The 26,227-nt window shown below is 45.1% G+C and overlaps 1 protein-coding gene across 2 annotated transcripts in view; it reads right to left on the bottom strand.

The window, feature by feature from the left end:
- The window catches only part of NUP205 (nucleoporin 205), a 100,259-nt gene that overhangs the window by 38,013 nt on the left and 36,019 nt on the right, over window positions 1-26,227 (bottom strand). For both annotated transcript variants that reach the window (XM_068277971.1, XM_068277972.1), the window contains exons 10-23: window positions 25,427-25,564; window positions 24,679-24,829; window positions 22,610-22,809; window positions 21,326-21,508; window positions 17,842-17,892; window positions 17,036-17,245; window positions 15,405-15,504; window positions 13,039-13,176; window positions 9,085-9,274; window positions 7,672-7,792; window positions 5,898-5,979; window positions 4,171-4,335; window positions 1,738-1,862; window positions 1,024-1,138 (exon numbers count right to left, since the gene is read on the bottom strand). In XM_068277971.1, the coding sequence (XP_068134072.1) occupies window positions 1,024-1,138; window positions 1,738-1,862; window positions 4,171-4,335; window positions 5,898-5,979; window positions 7,672-7,792; window positions 9,085-9,274; window positions 13,039-13,176; window positions 15,405-15,504; window positions 17,036-17,245; window positions 17,842-17,892; window positions 21,326-21,508; window positions 22,610-22,809; window positions 24,679-24,829; window positions 25,427-25,564 (1,969 nt within the window). The remainder of the gene's footprint in view (window positions 1-1,023; window positions 1,139-1,737; window positions 1,863-4,170; window positions 4,336-5,897; window positions 5,980-7,671; window positions 7,793-9,084; window positions 9,275-13,038; window positions 13,177-15,404; window positions 15,505-17,035; window positions 17,246-17,841; window positions 17,893-21,325; window positions 21,509-22,609; window positions 22,810-24,678; window positions 24,830-25,426; window positions 25,565-26,227) is intronic.

The raw sequence follows: 26,227 nt of genomic DNA, 5'->3' as shown, positions 1-26,227 counted from the left end.
CCCTCCTAATTGCCCCCTTTATTTTTTCTGGTTAGCTATCTTCGCCCTTCCATTCTACCCACATCTCTCCTCCTCTCCGCACTACCGCATCCCCCCTTGGCATCCCCTCTCCGTCCTGCAGAATTACAAAGCGCAGCGGGGAGGAATAAAGGCAGCACACAGACTCACCTACTCATGGTTCCAGGCGCTGGAGTTCCTGTCTATACTCTGCACTACCACTGTAGTGCAGAGAGTATAGACGGGAACTCCAACGCCTGGAACCATGAGTAGGCGAGTCTGTGTGTGCTGCCTTTATTCCTCCCCGCTGCACTCTAGTTCTGCAGGGATGAGAGTGGATGCCGAGTAAGGGAGGAAATGACATCAGGATTGACTTCAGCTTGTGGGAGCCAAGATGGCCCTGCCAGGAACAGAATTCTCTTTATTTACTATATAAAATTAACGGAAATCAAATGTGGAAAGTGCAATACATCTCTGTAAGTAGAGTACGTAGTTATCTACTTACATATGTATTTTTTTCCTGGCATAGTATGGCTAAACATTTTTCTTTAAATAGAGTATCTAAATGTTAAATGGAGAATAATACACATTTTAAGAATCTATTTAAAAAAATAAAAATTGGATCTGGGATGAATTACAGTGAAAGAGTTCAATATAAGCAGGAATTATCACACCATCATAAAGGGACCTGTCACAACAAATGGATGTAAAAATGGGTGGAGATTTGGGCATAGCATCCTTTAAGAAAAAAAAAATGGTTCTCATACTGTACTTCCAAAACTAGCATGCTCTGTAGATGTGTAGATCCTAACTGTTCGTCAAGAAAGCAAAGCCATAAAATGACAAGCTAGCAGAAGGCACTGTGTGAAGCACGGAGGAGCTATCATCTTAGCTAGCGATAGTCATGTGTAGGAGAACTCCTACAGATGCAAATCTACCAGCTGATCAAACAAATCACATGTTTCTCCATGAGTTCCCCTAGACATGACCATCACGAATCTAAGGCACTATATATACGTTCTTTACCTGCCACAGAAAAAGGCAGGTGGTTTAGGTGGGTGATCAGGAAATCCTGGCTTGTCCGCAGGTACCGCATGGTTGGGCCGGAGGTGTCTGTGCAGGCACATAGCTGGTAGATGACCTAAAGAAAAGCAAAGCGACATCTAATTAACCATATGAAAGAGAGACCTGCTTACAAGACCCCCCCCCCCCCCCCCTCATTAAGACAAAGCTCATCATGACAGGCTCTGTAATTTTTAGCTTAGGTACTCTTAAAAAGTGAAAGTACGCTTTTGTTGTAAATTTGCCATAAATAAAGCATATATGTGTAATGCCATTCATTTTGTTCCCCTATTTCAATCTGGTAAACAAGGAAATCTCCAAAACAGACAGCAAGCTTGAATTGCCCTGTTTTCTCACTTTGGCAGCAGTACTGCGTTTGGAGCACTGTTGCCATAAGCCAGACGAGTAAATACCCTTGTTATTTATTTTTAAGCACTTGGACTTATCCACTGAATGACAACCAAATCTTTGAAATGCCAATCTGCCCGTTTCTTTTACTGTGGAATGCCTGTGTTTTATATGCACACACATACAAAGTAAGCCAGGTATAATAATCTTTGCCATTAACCATTGCAGCCTAAATGAAAGCGTTCTGTTTTTTTTTTTTTTTGACCAAACCATAATTTCACTATAAACAGATTTGTGTCAGGTTAATTATGAAAGGTTCTCTCCTCATACCCGATAACACAGCTCTGCCAGGTGAGGAGACTCTCTGACTGCAATCGGCCCTGTGCGCCCGTCAGTTCCTTTCTTCAGGATATCCAAAATAGAATGGAGGCAGGTCCTGGGGCAGCCCAAAACACCTGGGAATGATTCAAGCACATACTCAGCTTGTCATTAAGTGGTTAATATTTTAATGTAAAACTGACTTATAAAAACGTCCTGCTAGAGCCGCTTAATGGCTCCAGGACGTTTTTATAAGTCAGACAGTGGTGCTGCTGCTGCTGTGCGCGTGCACGCTCCCGTGTGTGCACGTGCGTGCTCCCGCACGTGCATTCTCATGCACGTGAAAATAGTAAAAAAAAAAAAAAAACACGCACCAAAGAAAAAATACACCTTTATTTCCAAATACTATGTTGTAGGGACATAATTAAAATGTTGTGATAACCAGGACAAATAGGCAAATAAAATGTGTGGGTTTTATGCACAGTAGCAGTGTTTATATTAAAACTATAGGGGATGAAATTGGAGAAAGTGTATTTTTTCATTTTTCCTTGTTTTTCCCTTTAAAATGCATACAAAATAAAGTAATTACTGAAAGCAAATATCAACCCCAAAAAGCCCAATTGGTGGTGAAAAAAAGATATAGACAATTTCATTGTGATTAGTAGTGGTTAACCTATTGGCAAATGAAAGGGATGAGCACTGATAAGTGAAAACCGCTTCTGTCCGTTAGGGTAAAAATGCCTTTAGGGTGAAGTGGTTAATTGAAAAAAAAAAAAGACACACACAGCAAAACATAAAAAAAATAAGTTCTGACGATTTGTAAGAGACAGCGTACGCCTAGGACCCCACATGTGCTTGCAACTCGGATGGATCGCGGACTTCACTGTGGCACAACAGAGGGGATCAGACAGACTACAGGGTCTGCAGGAAGCCACAGGTAAGTATAGATCCTCCTGATAGGTTTGTCTCAGTTTAATTGCCATTAAGCTATAAATACACTCTTAGGTTCCTTGCTCACTGCAAATCAGTTTTTCGATTCCGATTTGCAATTCCGATTTTCCCTGAATGCAATCAACAAAAAAAACAAAAACAAAATGGAGGAAAAACACAGTATGCAGTAACGATTAAAAATCGGAATCGGATGTAAAAACCGATTAACAATCGGAATCGCATGCAGTGTGCAGAGAGCCTTATTAGGCCTGAAACCCACTAACAGCCTTTTCTAAGTGCTTGTGATTTGAAAAGCTCTTGCTAATGAAATGTATGTGATCCCATCTGAGGGATGTGATTTTATTTTTTTAATTCCCCATATCCTTACATTAGTAAGAGCTTTTCAAATCACAAACACTTAGAGAAGGCCGTTAGTGGGTCCCAGGCCTTAAACTTGAGATTCTAGTGTGTGACTGACGAGTCCGATGAGGAGGATCATCTCAGTCGTGCACAGACAAGGTTCATTGTTCTTTTTACCTCTACTGCTACACTGTGTGCCCCCCCCCCCCCTCTTCGATATCAACAAAATGCGTTGCTAGCCTCTAAGCTAGCGATGTATCTGTACAGAACTTGACCCCAAGCTGTCGCCCGGGGGATTGAGACCCAATCCCTGCAGGGGAAATAACTGTGCGTACGTGCGCACACAACTTTCATCATGGTCAAAGTCATTCTGGAAACAATTGTACAGACACACTGCTTGGCAGCCTATTCATATGGTTGACGGGGAGGAGGAAAGGAAGAGCGGACGTTCAGTTATTGGTCATGCAATTTTACAGATAGCCAACACTGTCAATGGCATTCAGGAACTCCTGTATTTACACAAAACTTCCAAAAGATCTTCCCATATAAGATCCTTCTGGCTGACAAGCAGCTGCTGAAAATCTAGTTCATGTATGCAGCTTTAAGATCATACACGTGCTCAAACACCCTCGGTAAAAAAATGAGCGATCTTCAACAGTTAAAGATAAACGAACAAGCTCGGTGGACATTTTAATTCAACCATGGCAGAATGACGGGCTGCCGATCGGATCATTAGTAGAGGGGCGAAATTGAGGACACAAATGTGCGAAACTTGCCACAAATTAGTGCTTAGATCATTTATTATGGTTCACTATGAACAACCCCAACACCAATTATCGTCCGCTGCAATTTGCCAGCAGGACTGTGGAGTCCGAGTGGGAGTCGGAGGTTTCATAGACTGAGGAGTCGGATGATTTTTGTACCAAATTCACAGCCCTGGTACGTATTAGACTAAGGAGTCGGAGCAATTTTGGGTACTTGGCCTGTTTGCCAGGATGGATCGGTCGACGTAGACGATAATCGCTGCCTTTTACCGTCACTTAAAAACAAAAAAAAATTCTCAACAGACCAGACATTCGTTTAGTGTGACGCCGATCAAACCTGTGTATTGAGGTTTAGTGTGAGTAATGCATGCAGAGATTCTAACAAGCTTACCAGAGTCCTGTAGATTTGTTGTATTGACTGGCTTCTTCAGCTCAAAGCCCAAGAGATAGAGAGCCAGGTTTGGGGCCTTCATCTCCAGAGAGGTGATTAGGAGGTCCAGGATGTGGATTTTGGTTTTGTACTGGACAGAGACTTGCTCGTTTTCCTGCCCGGTATCTGGAGGACACAAAACAGTCAGGTAAAGCAAAGAACAAGGATTTCAGCGATCTTCAAACAATGATTAGGTTAGGCAAGCACAAACCCAGAGCAAAGGGAACCTGTTACTGAGTACTAATTAATATAACAAAGGAGATATGCAAGTACAGTATTCACCTCCACATGAGCGAGAGGTAAACCCCATAATGCACCACTTGGCCAGAGAGTGATTGCGCAAGATGATTCCTGCAGGTTCCTGAAAAGCTTTTTTGGGCTATTTTGCCTCATCGGCGTCAGGTATGGACTGATGTGGCTTTTCGTTAGGACTTGTGAGGTAAAAGGTGAAAATTGTCTAAAATTTACAATATTCAGTTATAATCTATTTAGTCGGTGTTTGTCCCTGCAAAATCTTTCCTTAACCCTGACTTAAGGTCCGTACACACGCCAGACTGGAGGCAACGACGGGTCCGTCATCACCTCCCGCTGGGTGGGCGTTCCAGCGACAGTCCGGCGTGTGTACAGTCTGTCTGCAGACTGATACGGCTGTTTCTGAGCGATCCGCCCAGCAGGTCACTCAGAAACAGCCGTATCAGTCCGCCGTCAGACTGTACACACGCCGGACTGTCGCTGGAACGCCCACCCAGCGGGAGGTGACAGCGGACCCGTCGTTGCCTCCAGTCCGGTGTGTGTACGGACCTTTACACTCTGAAACTTACATGGTGGGCTCCCTCCAAGTGTTCCTGGGTGGCTCCCTTCATCTTTCATCTTCTCCATTAGCAAGGTTTCAGTCACGCCAGTCAGCTGCACTGCGCATACATGCCACAGCCGCGCACGTGTCGCCAGGAGCATTCTGCGCAGGTTCATTGCGCGGGCGCAGACCGCTCCTGGCGATGGGAGCGCATGCACGGTCAGGCCACATGTGTGCAGTACGACTGGCGCAACTGAAGGCTTTCTAACGGAGAAGATGGAGCCGCCCGGGAGCACATCGAGGGAGTCCAGCGAGCACGAGGCTGGAGGAAGCCCAAGTAAATATGTATTTGTTACAGCTGATCCAAATCCTGCAATTCATTTGCAGTTTGTCTACTTCCTGCTTTTATGGGAGCAGACATATTGTTAACATCCTGTGCTTTAAAATGAGCTCTCTGCCGTGGCAGTCATGTGACACAGCTAGAGGATCAAATTACAACTTGTGATTCGTTTCATATGAGGGGGAACTAGACAGGCTAAACTCTCTAAATACATACAGGGTGCATTTCTCTAGGTTTTTCTTCTGTCATGTGCAAGAGTTCAGGCCCACTTTAATAATGGGCAGCAGTACCTAAATAATCAATTTACTGTGTATGTTACGTACATATAAAAAAGCACTCACTTGTCCAGTGAGTACATTTAATTTATGGGCCAGTGGATGAGTATGTTTAATTCTTAATTGCCGGTTTTACCTTATATGTATGTAAGCTAAACACTAAATTGACTATTTAGGACACGAAAGCCCTCTTTAAGGCTACAATAAAACACACTCATGTACCGGAACAGACAGACAGAAGAACCGTCACTACAAGAGATTATGCTGCGAGTTCTCTCACCTTCCATGGGGTTACCAACTTCCTCTGAATTCTCATTGTCCAAGCATGACACAAAGCCGGCCATCAGCTTCTGACTCACAGTCTGATACAGAAGAAAAAACACTCAGATATGATTTACAGGAAACAGATGTGTTATAAATAAGCTATCAGCAGCCAACACCACAAGCTCACACCAGTAGCAGGGCATCTTATACGAACTCAAAGGAGGAATCAAAGATGTGATAAACAGGAGGATCCTAGTTATACCAAGTTACAGTGGGATTAAACTCAAAATTCATCTATGGTCTAAAGCGGAGTTCCTCAAACCAGTCCTCAAGGTCCACCGACAGTCCATGTTTTGCAGAAAACCACAAACATGCACAGGTGAGGTAATTAGTGTCTCAGCAGAGCTGATTAACTACCTCTGTGGATTTCCACAAAACATGCACTGGTGGTTGGTGGGCCTTGAGGACAGGGTTAAGGCAGTGGTTCCCAACCTTTTTTGGTCGGAGGACCGCTTTGAAGTATGACATTTTTCCTGGGGACCGGAGAGGGAGGGGCAAGGTGGGTGGTCGTAGAGTCAGATGTGTTGGGGGATTTTGCTAGGAGGGGGTGTAGGTGGTTTTGACAGTGTGCGGTAAGGTTGTTCCCAAGGAAGGGGGGGGTATGGTGATGTGTTGGGGTAAAAAAGCGGGAAGGTAAAAGGAGAGGTGCAGGCAAATGGAATTTGGCCCCCAGCTACTACATTTAAACTGGGCCACGTTGACCCGACAACAAAAAAAAAAAGTGCCCTGTATTTTGGTACAGAGAAGTCTTACTATTAGGTGAGCCGGTCCATGGGCCTGGGGTGCCACCAACCCTCATTTCCCCTGAGGCTGGAGGTGACCAAGTCTTGGGAGGGATGTAGCAGGTCATGGAAATGCTCCTCTGGCTGCTGGTGCTGAGACTGTGGCAGGGCTGCTCACGGGGCTCTGGATCTGCCGCGCCCTGTATTCATGCACAGCAGCGCAGCATCACCAGGTGGCGCCGTTCTCTTCTTACTGCGTCAGCTGTGCTGCAGTGCACTTCGTACGGCTCAGATGACAGTAAGGAGAGTACAGCGCCACCTCGTGATGCTGTGCTGCCTGCTGCTGTGCATGAATACATTCAGAAAGACGCCAGGCCCGCATACCAGCTCAAAACATCCCGCGCACCGACATTTGCCCACGGACCGGGGTTGGGGACCCCTGGGTTAAAGTGTACCAGAGATCTGGCTATCTAAAGATTTGATACTTACCCGGGGCTTCCTCCCGCCCCATAAACACATGCGAGTCCCACGCCGTCCTCCCACGGTCTCCAGTTCAGCCCTAGTAATAGGCTCAGTCGAGTCAGTCTGGGTCTACTGAGCATGCCCTACCATAGTCATATGTCTATGTATGTATCATGTAGTGTACGTATTGTAGTCAAGGGCCTATCTGTATGATTTTGGGATGTGGGAGGAAACTGGAGTGCCCGGAGAAAACCCACGCAAACACAAGGAGAACATGCAAACTCTGTGCAGATGGTGCCCTGGCTGGGGTTCAAACTGGGGACCCAATACTGCAAGGCGAGAGCACTAACCACCACACCACCGTGCTGTTCACAGAGTCATTGTGAACTACTGCAGTCTCTCTCACTACAGGTTTCCATGATTAGAGCCTTCAGGCATATATATAGCAGGTCAAACATACACATTCAGTTGGCCACTAGACTGAAAATGCAAATTCTGTATAAAATACAACCATGGCAATAAGCAGCTGCAGTGCCATCTTCTCACCTGGTCCTGTGTGAAGTCTCCCACAAGCTTGGGCTGGATGTTGGGGTTGCAGGAGATGCTGCGCAGGATCTTGGAGCTTTCATATGCTAGTTCAGGGTTACTGCTGCTGTGATAGAGATACCTGTGGAACAAGCAAACATACTACTAGGGGCTGGTTAATCATGAAGGGCGGGGACGGAAACCTGGAGCAAACATGGAGCAGCCAATCAGAGCAAACATCTATTATTGAAACAAACATTCTGATTGGTTATTCTGGGCAACCATTTCAGTTTGTTCCACTGAAGTGAATAAAAAATAAAAACTCACTTCTGCAGGATTTTGCTACATAGAAGTTGTTGAGAAAGACACAAATCTCATAGCTTATAAAAGTGTTCCATTCAAAAATTCCATTGCATTCTGATTAGTATACTAAGTGTGTACCTACTAGGGATGATGAAAGATATGCAAATTCTTCCGAGTTGATGCAAATTTTTATGCAAATATATGCAGTTTGAAAATGGACCAATCAAATAAAACACATGTTTAAACTGATTGGTCCTTTTTTTCAAGCTGCATATATTTGCATAAAAATGTGCATAATTTCGGAAGTATTTGCATCTCATTGATCATCCCTAGTACCAACTTTATCTAATATAGGATAGGAACCTTCCTCCCACAATCTCCTCTGCCTGGTCACATTTACATCATAATCCGAACATTTGTATAGCACTTTTCTCCTGTCGGACTCAAAGCGCTCAAGAGCTGCAGCCACTGGGACGCGCTCAAAAGGCCACCCTGCAGTGTTAGGGAGTCTTGCCTTCAACTCCTTACTGAATAGGTACCGACCCTAGCCAGGATTCAAACCCTGGTCTCCCATGTCAAAGGCAGTGCCCTTAACCAGTACACTATCCAGCCACATGGAACTGTGACATCCGAGTCCTCACCCCCACCTTAGTATATAAATGGAGGGGAGAGGTTGCTGTGGTGAGAGATGGGGGATGAACAGTGAGGAGGTAGAGAAGTCAAATTGCAGCACAGGTTTCTGTCATGGAAAGCAGTGGACACTGACAGCTAAAGTATTCATGCATGAGCACTGGGGGGGGGGGGCACATTTAACACTGGGGGGGGGGGGGGGGAGAGAGGAGGACGCTGGGGCAGCATCACTACCCAGATTCCTGCAAGATTTCATGCTGAAATCGAACGGGAATCGGCCTGCGGTGTATGGGCAGCTGACAGATCTCCAGGTCTCTCTTCGATCAGAGAGACATCTGTGTCTTGTTTGAATCTGCCCATCATCGCTAGATGTATCTCCACCTATAGGAAAGTAAGAAAATCATTTTTACATACAGGTAAGTCCCTGGTTAACAAACAAGAGAATGAAGAAGTCAAGCCCCATCTTGACATACAACCAGACAACCATGAACTGTCCCTCACCTTGCGATGTTCACCACGTGGTCAGCCTTCTTGGACCGTAGGTTGATGCCCTGTAGCAGCTGTTCTAGTGGAGTGACAATGAGGGACAGGTGGCTTTCCCGCAACAGGTCCATAAACAGGTTCTCCTTCTGCAGTGTGAGGTTCAGCAGCATGAAGCAGTACGCCACTGACTTCTCCAGATGTTTCTTACCTGAAAAACACAAATAGGAGCGCCTAGGTAACAAATGTGGGTGCAAATGGAGACATTGTAGAATGGATGTAGTTTGTGTGCATCGAGCTATAAAAAATAAAAAAAAAAAATTAGAAGAAAAACCCTAGATTTTCTAATTAAAGAGGAACTGCAGTGAAAATAACAGAATGAAAAAAAAAAGTGCTTAATTTTTACAATAATTATGTATAAATGATTTAGTCAGTATTTGGCCATTGTAAAATCTTTCTTCCCCCTGATTTACATTCTGAAATTTTATCACATGGCGACATCTTTACTGCTGGTAGGTGATGTCTGTGGAAGGAGATGCTGCTTTCTTGGCAGTTGGAAACAAGGTTTCGAAAGTGTGAGGTCAGTCCCTAGGTGCTGACATCGCACTGTGGGAGGGGTTTCACCACAATATCAGCCATACAGAGTCCCCTGATAATCCGTTTAAGAAAAGGTAAAGATTTCTCGAAGGAAAGGGGGTATCGGCTACTGATTGGGATAAAAATCTAACCTTGGTTACAGTTTCTCTTTAACCGCTAAGACTAAGGAACTCAGAAAACATAACTAAGATTGTATCCACCATGAATACACATGCTGAGTTAATCCGCCTTGTAACGCCATAAATTAGGGCCCATTTTCACTGTGCTCCGCATACATCTTGCAAGACACGATGCCGGCACAGATGTGATACAGATGCATCCAAATCTCTCTAGCTGTGCTAAGCACGGCTAAAGGGATTCGGATGCGTGATGCGTTTAAATGCAGTATGGCGTCCAATGTTTTCCACACATGCGAATTGAACAGCAGCCTATTGTTTTTAATAGGCTGTGTTTCCTCATACAAATCCGCATGCATAGAAATGCTGCAGCTTCGCACTAGTGGATAAAGGCCTTTGTGCAAAATACAGAGCTGTAGTTTCCCCATCTCCTGTCTGGCCACCCTGCCTTCCTACTGTCCTAAGCCATGCCCTATAGGGTTACGGTTCTCAATTAACTTGCTTTGTTGCCATCACTTGCCAATGCCTCAAGGATTAATACATAACTACCATGGTTTGCTGTAACTTGCTTGGCTAACCTGCCTCAATCCTGCTACAAAGATGTAATTCTTAGGGCCATCATTCTCTATAACCTGCCTACATAATTTGCCTAAGGAGTGCCACAAATCTCACAATGTAGCGTTACAGTTCTTCATAACCTACTTTGTTGTCCTGCCTCAATTACTCCCCAAGGTCTATGATTCTTTATTCCTGCCCTTTTGTCCTAGTTTATCACCTGGATGTCTTCTCCAAAGTCTTTGTTTTCTGTAAACTGCCTACTAGTCTACCTTGCTGATCAAGGCCTACACCATAAACCGGTTGTATTACTAAACTAGTCCAGCAAGTACTGCCCCAAGCCCTTATCATTTCAGAGATGGTTCTCCCTAACCAGCCTTGTAAACTCTGCCTCACTACTGTCCGTAACCTTCCCGATTACACTGCTTCACTACTGCCTCAAATATACTCTTTATAGGGTTTTAGCTCTTCTTGACCTACCTGACTGATCTGCTTTGCTACCTCCCCAAGCATTATTGCACAGTGTCACAGTTCTTCATTACGGCTTTGCCACCCCTAGACCTACTCCCGAGACCCTTGGCTCTCCAGAACTGCGTGGTTACTTTGCTTTGCTGTCTGTTCCTAAAACATTACAACGTTTTTTTCTGAGCATGGTAAATGCCATTCCAAGCAATAATACTACGCTCTGAAAGACCTTGGTTCTCTATAATCTGCCTTGTAATTCCTGGGTTACTTCTGCCCAAATATCTAATCTGTCTGGCCATTATCCTCCCTGCCGTACTATTGCTTCAAATCCTATACTGCAGGCCAATGGTTCTCGATAACCTACCCTTTGTTTCCCTGCTTCTCTTACCTCATTAGTTTTCCAAGATCTCCTCCACAGAGCTATGGTTCTCCAGTCCTGCTTTACTACTTCACGCTGCCCCCTACCGCGCACTTGCAGACGCGCTATCGGTCTCCCAGTCACTCAAGTCTGAGACCTACCAGCGTCTTTGGATCACACGCCAGGCCGTACCCAGGAAGGCCCCCTTTTGTGGATTACAACTGGAGCAGCCTGCCTGCGCAGCTGATTGAATAGCCAGGTGAAGTAATACTTGCACATAACTTGCGACGGACATTTGGAGGTCGTGAGTATGCAAACTTACAGGCAGTGAATATATGATTTAAGATGCGCCAGTTCATTTGAATGAGACCTCATTACGTCTATTCGGAGAACATTGGACACTTTGTCATAGAATCCTGTGTGCTTTTCACCCTAGGCTGTCCCTCTTTCTGCAGGCGGACTGTTTTGTTGTCATTTATGGGGTACCCCGAAATCACCTGGTTATGTATGGTGTGAAGTGTGTCAGTGTGGCATGCATGATGGCTAGGTTTTAATAATGACAACAGCGCTGTTGCTTTTTTTTAGCTCCGTGTGCATTTTTCAGCTGGTCTTACATTTATGTATTAGTCAATAAAGTTTTTCATTTTTGCATACACCATTGAGTCCCAAAGAGCCCTTTGTCGATTTGATTTGTATTTACAAATAAGGGTTCAGGACCATTGCCCAACTTGGTAAAGGTGATGCTCAATTAACTTACTCATGTCCCTACTTTTTCCCTATACTCTATTCCCTGTTTAGCCTGCTTTACTACTATGCCTTACTCACCCCAGGGAAACCCAAGACCTACTTGACAGAGCCTTGATTGTCTAATAACTTCCTAGTTAACTTATCATTTCCTACAGCTAACTCCTAACTGGGACTACTGTTCTCCATAACAAGCTTGATAACTACAACCCCGCTACTTTTCCAAGCATGACTTTAGAGGTTGTTTGTTTTTATACTCTATACTGATTTGCGCCAAAATGTCTGAAATAGTGATGTGCAAGCGGACTCTTAATTTATAAATCTGTAATATATAACTGTTCCAGAAGCACATAGGGCCCAGGAACATAAATTAATCATTTGTACGGCTCTGTCCAATACCCTTGAGGGCCCTGGTGAGCGACATATGGAGACTACCATAATTCCTTTTGAACAATACCAGTTGCCTGGCAGTGTTGCTGATCAGCAGTGTCAGAATCACACATCTGAAACAAATATGCAGCTAATCCAGTCAAAACATCTGATCTGCTGCATGCTTGTTCAGGGTCTATGGCTAAAAGTATTATGCTGAATACACACGGTGCGTTCCCGCACTCGATTTCCCGCTCGATTCCCATCGATTCGTTTATTTCCAACATGTCCTATTTTCATTTCGATGGATCGTTAGGTCGATTTGGCATACTTTACATGCGAATCGACCTAACGACCCATCGAAATGAAAATCGGACATGTTGGAAATAAACGAATCGACGGGAATCGAGCGGGAAATCGAGTGCGGGAACGCACCGTGTGTATTCAGCATTAGAGGCAGGGGATCAGCAGGACAGCCAGGCAATGTGCACTGTTTAGAAGGAAATAAATATGGCCGCCTCCATGTGTATCTCACCTCTGGTAACCCTTTAACTGGGTGTAGCCCCACTTAATTTTACAGGTGCCATTAATTTCATTCACCAAGCTCACAAAACCTGGGCAGTTACACATAACCTATTAGGTTACTCTGCCTTTTTTTCCTGCTGACAGAAAGTGACCAATCACACATCCATTAGCGCAACATACATGGTCAGTCCACACGTCCTAGTATATTACAAATGGAGGAGTCTGGGTAGGTTTTAGTCACATTACCAGGAAACAGAGCGTAGGTGTCCAGTTGTGTGACGCCCTCTTCCAGCAGGCTAAGGCACAGCGCCAACATCTGGGAGTCATTCAGAAGGTGATGCATCAGGGTGAAACCAGGAGGCTTAAAAGCAGCCCTCTCCTCCCCTACAATGCAAAGGGTGAATTCAGATAAACAGTTAAAGGGTACCTGAAGAGATATGTGACATAAGATAAACACATTTAGTCCTACTAAGAAATTGTCTGAAGTCCCTTTTTTTGTTTTCCTGTACAGTAAGTGTTAAAAACCTAGCTACAGCCTGGTACACACATCCCATTGAGACTGACCAATAACTGGCCAATTTAACACATCCATGTAGTATGAGGGCAAACAGATTGTGAATACTATGAACAGATTGTGCTGGTAAACTCTCACACTACATGGAAGTGGTAAGATTGGTCAATGATAAACCAACCAAAATTGGATGCGTGTATCAGGCTTAAGTTATCTAAGCAATTAAGGCAAACAATAAGACAAACTTATCCCTACTTCCTGAAAAGTAAACAGAAGTGAAAGCACACTTTTATCTGACAGAGGAAACAATGCTGATAAGGTTTTTAGAGCCGAACAGTTCAAAGGGTTATTTATTCTGTTTTGCAGCTATATGGAACACATTTTTCATCAGACAGTCATGACTGCTGTTTAGAATGCAGACTTGAGCACCTGTACATGAAAATATTATAAAACGAACCTCCCCATAAGGTAGGTCCGTAATGGAGTGTGTCGTTGAGGGGCTGAGGTAATTGGCATTACTTATCTACAGGGTGCTGCTCCTCTAGCCCCCGGTCCATACAGGATTCAGCAACTTCCCCAGGCAGCGAACACAGGTTCAAGCTTTTGTTGTCGCACACTTCCAGCTGCCGCAATTTAATCCAGGAGATGTATTCATGTCGACAGACTACATCTCCCAGCATACTCTGCAGCAGTCGGGAGAGCGCAAAACCAACAAGAGCTTCAAAATTCTGCAGCTGCAGCAGCCAAACAAGCGGCAGATATTTTAACTTTAAACCCAGAATTAAACAATGTAAATTATAAAAGCAATCATGCTGACTAGTGTAATTTATTTGTATTACAACTGAAGTTTTAAAGGGACACTGTAGGGGGGGGGTCAGGGGAAAATGAGTTCAAGTTACCCGGGGCTTCTAATGGTCCCCCACAGACATCCTGTGCCCGCGCAGCCACTCCCCAATGCTCCAGCCCCGCCTCTGGTTCACTTCTGGAATTTCAGACTTTAAAGTCTGAAAACCACTGCGCCTGTTTTGCCGTGTCCTCACTCCCACTGTTGGCACCAGGAGTGTACTACGCAGGCCCAGTGTGGTCTGTGCCTGCGCCGTGTGCTCCTGGTGACATCAGGGGAAGCGAGGACACGACAACGCAGGCGCAGTGGTTTTCAGACTTCAAATTCTGAAATTCCAGAAGTGAACCGGAGCCAGAGCATCGGTGAATGGCTGCATGGGCACAGGATGCCTGCGGGGGACGATTAGAAGCCCCGGGTAAGTTCAACTCATTTTCCCCCGACCCCTTACAGTATCCCTTTAAACCTTAAAGCAAACCAGAGCTCACGAAAACAAAGAATCAATACTTAGCCGGGACTTCCTCCAGTCCCATAAGCATGGGCGAGTCCCTTGCTATCCTTCCGCGGTCTGCCGTTCAGCCGAGTTCAACCCCAGTAACTGTCTCAGTCGCGATCTTCTGCGCATGCGCGGGACCTCCAGGCTTGCGCAAAAGACCACGATTGAAGCGACTGAGCCAGTGACCGGGGAAGATTGCGGCTTAACGGCAGACCGCGGGAGGATGGCAAGGGACTCGCACGTGCTTATGGGGCTGAAGGAACCCCCGGGTAAGTATTGATTCATTGTTTTTCGTGAGCGCTGGTACACTTTAACATCAATTTTGTAGCAGCTCTTGCCTGCAGCTGTGCACCTATCCACTACTGCAACGAGCAGCTTCTTGTGATCCGACTGTGGTCTACTCAACTTCTACTCCTTCCTGTGAACTACACGTTGGTTTTACTGAAATGAAAATATACTTCAAATGTAGTCTGGCATCAATTGCTCTACCTACTTTTGGTAACACATGGTCATAGCTGATTAACATCATCCCTCCCTCCCCCCCCCCCCCCTTCCACACACACACACACACACTAACACCTCATCAAGGGGAAAGGAAGAAGGCTGCCTGCTGTGAAGTTTTGCTCGTGAAACAGGTTCAGTCCATTACATTGCTTCTATACAGTACGCTGTTATATTTTGATTTCAACCGGACTTTACATTTTTACAGAAGCAGCTGCGTCTATGATGGGGGCACATTAATCAATACAGAACAGGCCTCATACCTTGCATCTCCACATACTGATCTACAAAGTCTTCTGGCTGAGGCTCATAATCCCGGAGGAGCTTGTAGAAGACATCGAGCACGGCTTCTGCCACTTCCCACTGCAAGCAGCAGAGCAAAGTCACCATAACACAGATCGCTAAACTCAGATGTACATCAATCAACACACTTACTACCTGAAGATTAAAGGAACCCTGAACAGGACCATAAATACGGCAAATTAAACTTACCTGGGGCTTCCTCCAGCTCCTGGGGGTCAAAGTCCCTCAGCGTCCTCGGGCTCCCTCCATTCTGCCCCCGGTGGCTCTGTTAACCTCCCTGGCATTATGATTATTTCCAGATTTAGGGTCTACAAGCTGTGCTATTTTTTCACAAGCTTTTAGACCCAAAAAACAAGAACAAAAAAAAAAACATACCACAGAAAGAACTTGCATATAACTCACTCAGGCAATGGATTACCGCTCTGAGCTGCAGATTTTTGTCCCAAGTCTGACTCGGGATTACCACTAAGGAAGTTAAATGCTTAGTCTAGGCTGATTAGTTCTGCAGAATTCTTCCCCCCAAAGCATTCAGGTATATCTTGTCCTGGCTTTAAAACTCTTATTAATCGAACATCCCGCAGAGATCACTTTGCAGTACTAAAGATACTGACACCTGTAATAAATGTCACAATATAAACCAGGGAGCAGAACAATTTTTACAATGGGCAAAAACTGACTAAATACCGTCTTTCCCCGAAAATAAGACAGTGTCTTATATTAATTTTTGCTCTAAAAGATGTACGTTGGGCTTATTTTCAGGGAATGTCTTAAATTTCTATTAGGAAGTGTCTCTCAGCAGAACATTTCCTGTTCCTTTGTACTGTGATGTTCATGGATTTGAAATTATGCTACTGTACTGATCAGGCACCTGACTTGTCTTCCCTGCACACAGCAAATAACCTTGCTGTGTGCTGGGATGACAGGATCAGTGCCCGACTGGCACTGCACCACTGTGTCCCCATTTACTGGCTTGCCTCTTCCTCCTCTACTTCCGCTAGGGCTTATTTTCAGGGTAGGGCTTATATTTCAAGCATGCTTAAAATTCCAGCTAGGGCTTATTTTCAGGGTAGGTCTTATTTTCAGGGAAAGAGGGTATTTATAAATTAATAGTGTAAAAAAATTAAGCAGTTGTATTCATTGCATTCATTTCACCACAGTTCCTCTTTAATTTAGGCTTATGACAATACCAATACCGGGCAGCACGGTGGCGTAGTGGTTAGCTCTCTCGCCTTGCAGCGCTGGGTCCCTGGTTCGAATCCCAGCCAGGGCACTATCTGCAAAGAGTTTGTATGTTCTCTCTGTGTCTGCGTGGGTTTCCTCCGGGCACTCCGGTTTCCTCCCACATTCCAAAAACATACAGATAAGTTAATTGGCTCCCCCTAAAAATTGGCCCTAGACTACAGTACTTACACTACATAATATAGACATATGGCAATGGTAGGGATTAGATTGTGAGCTCCTTTGAGGGACAGTTAGTGACAAGATATATATATATACACTGTACAGCGCTGCGTAATATGTCGGCGCTATATAAATACTAAATAATAATAATAATAATGTTATTATTATAACAGATCCTTGGGGAACCCACCTTCTCGGCGGCTCTGCGGTAGGCTCTGGTGTTGAAGCGGAGAAACACTACATCTCGGAGAAAGTCCAGGTAGGGCTCGAACCCAGGAGGCCGTAATCCCGCTCCCAGATTGGATGGGAAGGAGCTCTCCACCAGCGTGCCGAGGAGATGGCAGAACGCTCGGGTGAGGGGGTACTCCTCTGCGCGGGACTCGATTTCATTCAGCTCCACCTTGCCAGGGAAATCACAAGGGAAGTACATTAGATGACAAGCAAAGGATTGTGTGCCGCACTATCTACCCAACATGTGCATTGACCACAATGATACAACCAGAGGAAAGAATGGCCCAATCACATCATCTGTTGGAAAGTGTTTCACTTACAGCTTTATTTTAAGATATTTCAACCACATAAAACCATTTAAAAACAGGAATAATAAACCTCCTCTTTGGCCGTCCCAATCAAAGTAAGAAGTTTTGAATCGGGAGGATACCATTTAATGACTAACTTAGAAGAGAAGCAGTAAGCTTTCGGCTATGAAGCTTTCCTCAGACTGATACATTTCATTCTGATGAAGACTTCATAGCCGAACACTTATTGCTTTTCTTCTAAGTTAGTCAATAAATGGTATCCTCCCGATTCAAAACTTCTTGCTGTTACTGATGGCTAACATGGTCCAACACTCATTGATATACTTATTAAAGTATATGTGTCAACTTAAACGTATGTGCAACTCATTGACCATCCCTATTTACCAACGACTATTTTAAGTAATAAACCTTTTTCTTATATGAAACAAACAAAAAGAGAAAAAAAAAATAGAATTACCTCTATTCCAGCTCCTTGTCTCGGTCCCATAGGTCTGACAGTTTGCAACATCTGAGAGATAGAGAGAAGAGAAAAACTAATGAAATATATCATTTTTCGGGTTTGTTATACAGGTTTATTTTTTTATTTTTTAGTATTTATATAGCATGGACATCTTCCGCAGCCCTGTACAGAGTATACAGTATATTATCTTGTCACTAACTGTCCCTCAGAGGGGCTCACAGTCTAATCAATACTATAGTCATAGGTCTATGTACCGGTATGTATGGTGTAGTGTATGTATTGTAGTCTAGGGCCAATCTAGGGGAAGCAAATTAACCTGTAATCTGTATGCTTTTGGGATGTGGGAGGACATCGCAGTGCCTGGAGGAAACCCATGCAGACACCCAAAGAACATACAAACTCCATGCAGATAGTGCCCTGGCTGGGATATGAACCAGGGACCCAGTGCAGCCAGGAGAGAGTGCTAAGCACTATGTCACTGTGCTGCCCAGGTTGATGAAGAAGTTAGTTTTGAGCATTACAAGGGTGTCTCTTCAAGTTTCTGGAGGACATCGGCCATCTGTGTACCTTACCCCCAATGTTTATACGGAAAAACAGCCCGTCACAGATACTCACACAATGGTAATGCTTGTTGGCTTGTTAAAGGGTAACTAAACTGACAATGTGACATGATGATGGGGAGGGCCGAAAGAGCAGCTGACAAAGTGAGCAGGGACAACGATGCTCTCGGCCAGTGAGTCGATCCACCAGGCTGATTGCTGGCCGAGGCATCAGGGTGCGCTGTACACATAATAGTTACTTGCCAGAGGTCACGCTTCGTCTGCGTGTGTATACAGCTTAAAAGAAACCTGTGAGGTTTTTTTGTGCCAAAAATCACTCAACCAGGCCGATCCAATGCTAGGACCCCCGAAGCTCGTGGCAGTGCTCCCGTAAGTTAATGAATGCGGCTGCAGTGTGCAGGACAACGCCTGCCTGCACAGTAGCCTGGAGCCGCCGCCGGGCGGAAACTAACCTGTTCGGCTCCGTTAATGCGCCTGCGCAGTAAGGATTGGCTATGTCGATGGGCTACGGAGGGTCCCACCACTGGAACGGCGAGGAGGAGTAGCACAGTGGAGCCTTTCGATTATCTCTAGGTAAGTAACCATTTTGGGCACTTTTTTTTAGTACAGGTACACTTTAAGTGTCATAAGAAATGCTGATGTATGCAAACTTGATACACAAAAATGAATAAGATTAATGGATCAGATACAAACGACACAGAATCAGAAACATTCACACAACACAAATTGCACACACTACAATTGTTTGAATTACTGTTGTAACTTTTGTGTTCTCCTTTGGAAAATATGAAGCTATATATTTAAAAATAAACAAATATAGCACAATCAGTTATAGATGCAAAGTCATAGCAATAAACAGTAAACATTAAATATGTTATGAATTTTCAAGAAGCTACCGTATACAACCGAATATAAGTCAACCTCGTGTATAAGTCGACCCCAATATTTGACCCTCTTAAGCTGGAATTTGTTGATTTCTCAAGTATAAGTCGATCCACTATACAACTCCCCACACAGATCCTAGTTGTTCATTTCTTAAATATATTTTGGGTACTTGTGTATTATCCCATCTAGCAGAACGGGCTCGGCAGTTAGACAAGCTGGAAAAGTGTGCACTGTGCTTCTTGAGCAGCTGATTCACCACAGATCAGCTGCTCCGTTCCGTTCAGCTTTCCTCACTGCGCAGTGTTGTAGCTCGTCCCGAAGTCACAGCACTTGTCTGTGTAAGATGTGAGTAGAGGGGCTGTACAGCACACTGAATGCAGTGACCTCCGCTCCATAGACAGCAGCCGCTGATCCCCGCTTAGGTAAGCTCTCCCCTGGTGGGCTGTGATTAGGGGCGAGACCCTTTTATAGACAAGCTGTATGATAGCGGGCAGATTGCTGCAGGGCACAGCGCTGTACATAGCAGGGGGTGTGAGGTGGATCACCTTGTGCTGGTGCTCAGCAAGTCCTCTTCCCTGTAATGTGATTAGGCAGAGTTGGTATGCCGCTAGAATCACTTGTAATTCCCCTCCTCCAGGCTGGGAGGCTTCATGTCTCTTTCATTATTGCCCTCTATTGTTCTGCGGTCTGGTCACTGACGGAAAAGCCAACACAGCGCAGTGAGGAAAGCTGTGTGGAACGGGGCAGCTGATCTGTGGTGAATCAGCTGCTCAAGAAGCACAGTGCACACTTTTCCAGCCTGTCTAACTGCCGAGCCCATTCTGCTAGACGGTATAATACACAAATACCATATTTTGTGATAATGTATCCTTTAAGGAGATTACTGTACATTATTTATATGTTATTTTTACATGAATGAGGCAAGATACCTGGAGCAAATGACCCTGCATGATCTCCATACATCTTCCCCACAACTGTGCTGCCGTTAATGTGTTAATACATAACATTAACAGCAGCACAGTGTTAGAAATATGCTTGTTGATGATAAACGTTAATTGTTCCAGGTATCTTGCCTCAGATCTGGCTGGGATGGATACCTGCTGGCTGTAGGATCAATAACACTGCTCTCTCCCTGGCGCTGCACAGTGACGCTATAATCACTGTATCAGCAGCGCTGACACTTCAGGAGGGAGCAGCAGTTAGATAGGCTAGGCATGGAACAGTGATGCGCCTGGCGAGGGGTGGAGCTTAAATCGCCGGTGTCCTGTCAAGAAAAGCTGCTTGCATCATGGACAGCTGGGGAGGACAGTGAACAGTGGCTGGAACGGAGGGATTTAGAGCGGCTCCTACCCCCACAGCAGTTGTAGGAGCCACTCGAAATCCCTCTGCTCCAGCGATCGATCACCGTCCTCACCTGCCTGTCCCTGATGCAAGCAGCTTTTCTTGACACCGGCGATTTGTCCCATGCCCAACCTGTCTAATTGCCGCTCCCCTCGAAGTGTCAGTGCTGTTTATACAGAGAGTGCTGGGGAGAAAGCTGTGTTAGTCATCTTAGCCAGCAGGTACTATGAGGCACAGTGAGCAGCTACTACCCCGCAGCCGGACAATCACATGCTGAACGGGGGTCGGCATTCTCAGCTGCCGCTTGAGGGCATAAGTAATGAGCGGGGGTTAGTCCATTCTCCTGCTTGCAGGGGGAGCGACATTGTGGCATCTAGCAATCTTAGAAGACCAGAGGCACACAATCTGGCTGGCTGGCAGCACTAGGGGGACAGAATGCAGCAGATGCAGGGCAGAGGGGTGGCTTGATACTCAGCTACAAATCAGAAATTTAGGTCTGATGCGAGTATAAGCCGCCCCCCTACTTTTCAAAAGTAGATCAGATCGAAATTTCTCAACTTATAGTCGAGTATATACGGTATATAGGAGAATTGTATTAATAATACACTTTATATGCCCCCCCCCCCCAAAAAAAAACAAAAACAAAAAAAAACAAAACAGCAAGATGCAATACTAAGCAGTTTCAAAGGACATACCTGAGTGTATTCCAGAGACTGCCAGAGGGGGGCAGCAATTTCTGGAGACTTCCCAAATGCAGCCAGTGTGTTGAGCAGTTCAGCTTTTAGGACTGGAGGGATACTGCACTGCACCATCCCCAGTATCACCACCACTGGCATCCACTGAGCATGCTCACAAAGAGCCAGGCGGGCACTGTCACTCTGATGAAAGATAACAATAACTGATAAGGACACAGGCAAAGGCACACACCAATTCACAATAGGACAGAAATCACTACAATAGAGTCTCAGTTATCCGGCATCAACGGGGATAGGCTGATGAATAAAGGAACACTATCAAACCAAGTGGTCTAATATGGCAATGTACAAATAATGTCTAAGTAACTGTGTTAACATTTTCCTACTTTTCATGTTAAAATCAGAGGCAAAAGCTGTAATGCATTTTGTATAGATTTTATTTCGGATGGAAGGTCTCATTTGCAAAGGTGAATCTCTGCAGTCTGACATGCTAAGAACAGTGTAATATTGAAGCAGAGTTATATGAAATGCCTCTGGTGTCAGGTTTCAAACACTACTACAAATGCTTCTGTTGCACATAAGATACATTTCCTCTGCTTTCTGCAGAGAGCTCCCAGAGACAGGCAGCTGCAGTGAGAGCTTTCTCTCACACACAGGGTTAAAAGATGTAGTGTGAGGGAATCCCCCTCCCTTCATGACTTATGAAAGGAATTTGATAATAGTAAACAAAGAGAGAAGCATTGAAATGTATACACCCGTACTTAACAGCACTTCCCAAATTATTCCTTTCTCAATTTAAAAAAAAAAAACATGCTAAATCAATCAATAATGTTCCTTTAAAGAGAAACTTTAACCTAGAATTGAACTTTATCCCAATCAGTAGCTGATACCCCCTTTTACATGAGAAATATAATGATTTTCACAAACAAACCATCAGGGGGCCATGTATGACTGATTTTGTGCTGAAACTCCTGCCACAAGAAGCTCTGAGTACTGCGGTACTCTGAGCAAACTGCCACAATGTAACAATGTTCACAGACAGTAATTAGCTGTTTACAGCTGTCTCTAAGAGCCAAAACAGCTAGGAGCAGCTACATAACCTGCCCACAGTAAAAATGTCACCATGTAATACATGTCAGAATGTGAATCTGGGAGAGGAAAGATTTTAAATGAGCAAACACTGACTAAATCATTTAATACATAATTATGGTAAAAAATGAAGCACTTTTTTACTACATTATTTTCACTGGAGTTCCTCTTTAAACATTTGTTCCACTGCATTACCCATTCAATGACGGTGGTGATAAGCTGCAGGCAAGCAATCAGCCCATCCATCTCACGCTGGATGATCCCCCTCATTGGCGGGTGGCGCTGATGAAGACTGTCTGTGTTGGGCATATCCCTCCGTAAGTGCTCGTGGTACAGTCTGAGCGAGTTGAAGAAATGGTCCCAGGAAACGGGGCTTCCTCCCTGCAGGTTCTCAGCTGTGGACAAATTAAAATAAAGTCACAGACAAAGAATTAACATGTACCTATACATTGGTGTTTTCCCTGTACAGTTTATCAGCATTCATGCTGTGTGAAGATAAACTAGATTCTATCAATACAGCATGCTAGAAAGCAGTAGCAGTGTTTGATTTTCCCGATGACATAGCTCCCAACTGTCCTTTTGGAGGGACAGCCCCTCTTTCTCCTTAACCTCCTTTCCGGTTATCCCGAGCTCAGCTCGGGGTAACCTGCGCAGGAGGATTTCTCAGGCCCCGCTGGGCAGATTTTCACAATTTTTTTTCATTGCACGCAGCTAGCACTTTGCTAGCTGCGTGCATATTTCGATCGCCGCAGCTGATTCGCCGCGCCGACCCCCCCTCCAGACCCCTTGCGCAACCTGGCCAATCAGTGCCAGGCAGCGCTGAGGGGTGGATCGGGATTCCCTCTGACGTCCCGACGTCATCCTGCTCCGTCGCCATGGCGACGGGGGAAGCCGAGCAGGAAATCCCGTTCTGAACGGGGTTTCCTGCTTGCAGAGTGCGCCGGCGGCGATTGGTATAGGTAGAGGGATACCACTTGTCAGCGGCTATCATGTAGCTAGCGCTAGGCTAGCTACATGAATTAAAAAAGTAAATAAATTTTAAAAAAGTGCTGCGCCACCCCCTTGCCGACACAATTGGAACGGCAAGGGGGTTAATTTGTCCTTCTTACAGGACTCATGCACAGATTCATGTAAATATTTGTATTTTTCTACTGAAAATGTGTTATATTGACTCTAAACTTTATTCCCATCCTTTAAAAATCGATATATTTCTTATTTTCAAATGTTAATACGAATGGTAATGAATCAGGATAGAAAGGACCAGTGCGATTTGAATTATAAAAACAACATATTTCTCCTATGAAATCTTTATGGTATGTGTGACTAGGGGTGTGCCGGGGGCGTGATTAGGGGTGTGACCTTAGCGTCCCTCTTTTTTTATCTGTAAGAGTTGGAAAGTACGCGATGGACCCCCAGCTGCTCTGCCGCCATGTAATGTGTACCCACCTGGGCTGTGCAGAGCGCTGTAGGGTCACCTGTTCTCTGGCCTACCTCATGTTTCCCGTGTCTACCCTTCATCTCCACCGGGCGTATGCACCACGTGACCCCACCGCATGGACAGATGTTGCGGGACAGAAGCGTCCCTGGCGTGAATGGAGAAAGGCGTGTATCATAGGAAAAAATGCACCAGCGAACCGGTGAGCGGACAACACTCTGCACAGCCCGAGGAACAGGGAGGGAGGTTACATATTACATGGAGGGGAAATCTGGCTGGCAGGTGGAGTAAGTAAATTTACATTGTGCAGAAACCAAAAATCTATGAACAGAAATCTATAGGAAATATGTGTGCATTGTGCGGGCAACTGATACATCCCTCTCTAATCAGGTTGGATCAGAAAGGCATCTCCATCTGATGGTTGATCTGGTGGCCAATGAGTAACATATGGCCACCTTTACAAAGCTGATCAGATCAGGCTTCAAAAAGATACTCCAGAATGTACTTCCTCAGTAAATTTCAGGATCTGGAGGCTCAGAAGGACGCAGAGCTCAGATACCAAAGAGAAAAGCAAGAAGTCAGGTCTCCATGGCCAAAAGGGCGTCACATGTGAGATGCCGTCAGGGCACGCTGGCACGTCCTGATGGCGTGTTACGTGACGCTCTGTCGCCATGGAGACTTGACGTAGGAAGCGGCGAATAAGTGAGTGTTAACCCTTGGTTTTCTTCCAATTGCGACTCTGTAGAGAGGGAGGGAGGGAAGGCATTTGAGGAATGTGGCCGAGACCATGCATAGTTTGGCCAGCCCTGATCTACACACACACACTCACCGTGGCTGCTGCCATTGGCTTTCAGAAAGCTGAAGCAGTAGCGGGCACACTGAGGGCCGCTGGCCAGGCCCTGCAGCATCTTCAGGTAAGGGATGTACAGCGTGGATGGCAACATGTCACTCATCTGTCTAACAAACTTGGACAACAAAACCTGTAAGAGAAATTCAATGTCAGAGTTACAAGGCAACTCCTGGCATCTATACAAATGTAGCACTAGAGCAAAGGAGTCTCAGTGAAACCTCATGGCAGTGGAATGTGAAGAATGCCACTGCAGAAAATGAGAACTTTCTGGCCACTGTGCTGATCCTCTTACACATAATCAAATCGGGCGTTTTGACTGCACTGGCTTCATGTTTTGTTCCAGGTGTGACTTGAACTATGGGCTGAAGGGTTCAAATGCAGACTAAAAGGTGCACAAATAGGAGATCCATTTTCACTCCACTTACATGGACCGCAAGTGGAACACATCGGCTACAGGTGGCGGCATAGGTAAGTTACTCCCCCCCCCCCTCCCTTTGCCGTAAGCAGCGTTACTTTCAATTTCGATTAACTCATAGCTAACATCACTACTCAGCTATAGCTTGGAGACCCATTAAAAAATTAAAAAGCAATACCCTCATTCCACAAGAAATCAGCCTGGCAAGCATGTTGTGACTCCAAATAGACAACAGATTAGGCCAGGGTCATCTAAAGTTCATGTCATGAATAAAGACCATATCACTGAAATGATAAAACAGAAGCATTATACCTGCCGTTGAGGTGGTCTTTGATGAGGAACCCCGAGATAGGAACCCATTAGCGTGGTGCTCTGGAGTGGTTCGGCTGGACACCAGTATTCCAGACCCAACTCAAGGTGGAAGGGATCCTTCCTGTAAAGCTCACCAATCTGTTAGGAAATTAAAAAAAAAAAAAAAAAAGTAAAAAACAAAATTTAGTTCACGAAATAAAAAAACAATAAAGCTAAAGAGACTATTTGATGGCAATTGAGAAAATACATCTATGAAGGTGTTATGGAGCAAACACCACAGGGTCCCTCTCCTATATAGACACTAGGTTCAGAGTGGCAAGTCTGGGTTTGAAGAAGGCATACAAGCCTGCAACGTAACAGTAAATTTTCAACTTAGCGTTCAGCTTCATATGGGCATTGCTAATGCTCCTCACTGGTTCTTTAGTGAACCAGTGGGAGGTATTAGCCTAACACAAGACTTATCTCGATCCTCTCCCCGACTCTGAAACACTCCCTCAATACATCCACCACTCACCAACGTTTACCCTGTTTAGGCGCAATCTGAAAACTCACCTCTTCAAGCAAGCATACTCTCCTACAACACTTCTGCCACTGACCACCATTTCTACAATCTCATACACAGCTTTCCTTTACCTACTGTCCGATCCCTTAAGCACTTAGTAAGAAGCCATTTAAGATTAGAAGGAGGAGGCTTTAGGGCTGGTTCAGACGGACGCTTGCAGAGCGTTTACTGCCAGCGTTCGGGGCTTGGCGTTAAACGCTCCCATTCAAGTGAATGGGAGCGTTTGTACCAAGCTTTTA

The sequence above is a fragment of the Hyperolius riggenbachi genome, chromosome 3 (assembly GCF_040937935.1).
Source record: "Hyperolius riggenbachi isolate aHypRig1 chromosome 3, aHypRig1.pri, whole genome shotgun sequence".
NCBI classification, from domain to species: Eukaryota; Metazoa; Chordata; class Amphibia; order Anura; family Hyperoliidae; genus Hyperolius; species Hyperolius riggenbachi.
This window is presented reverse-complemented; position numbering and strand designations above follow the sequence as displayed.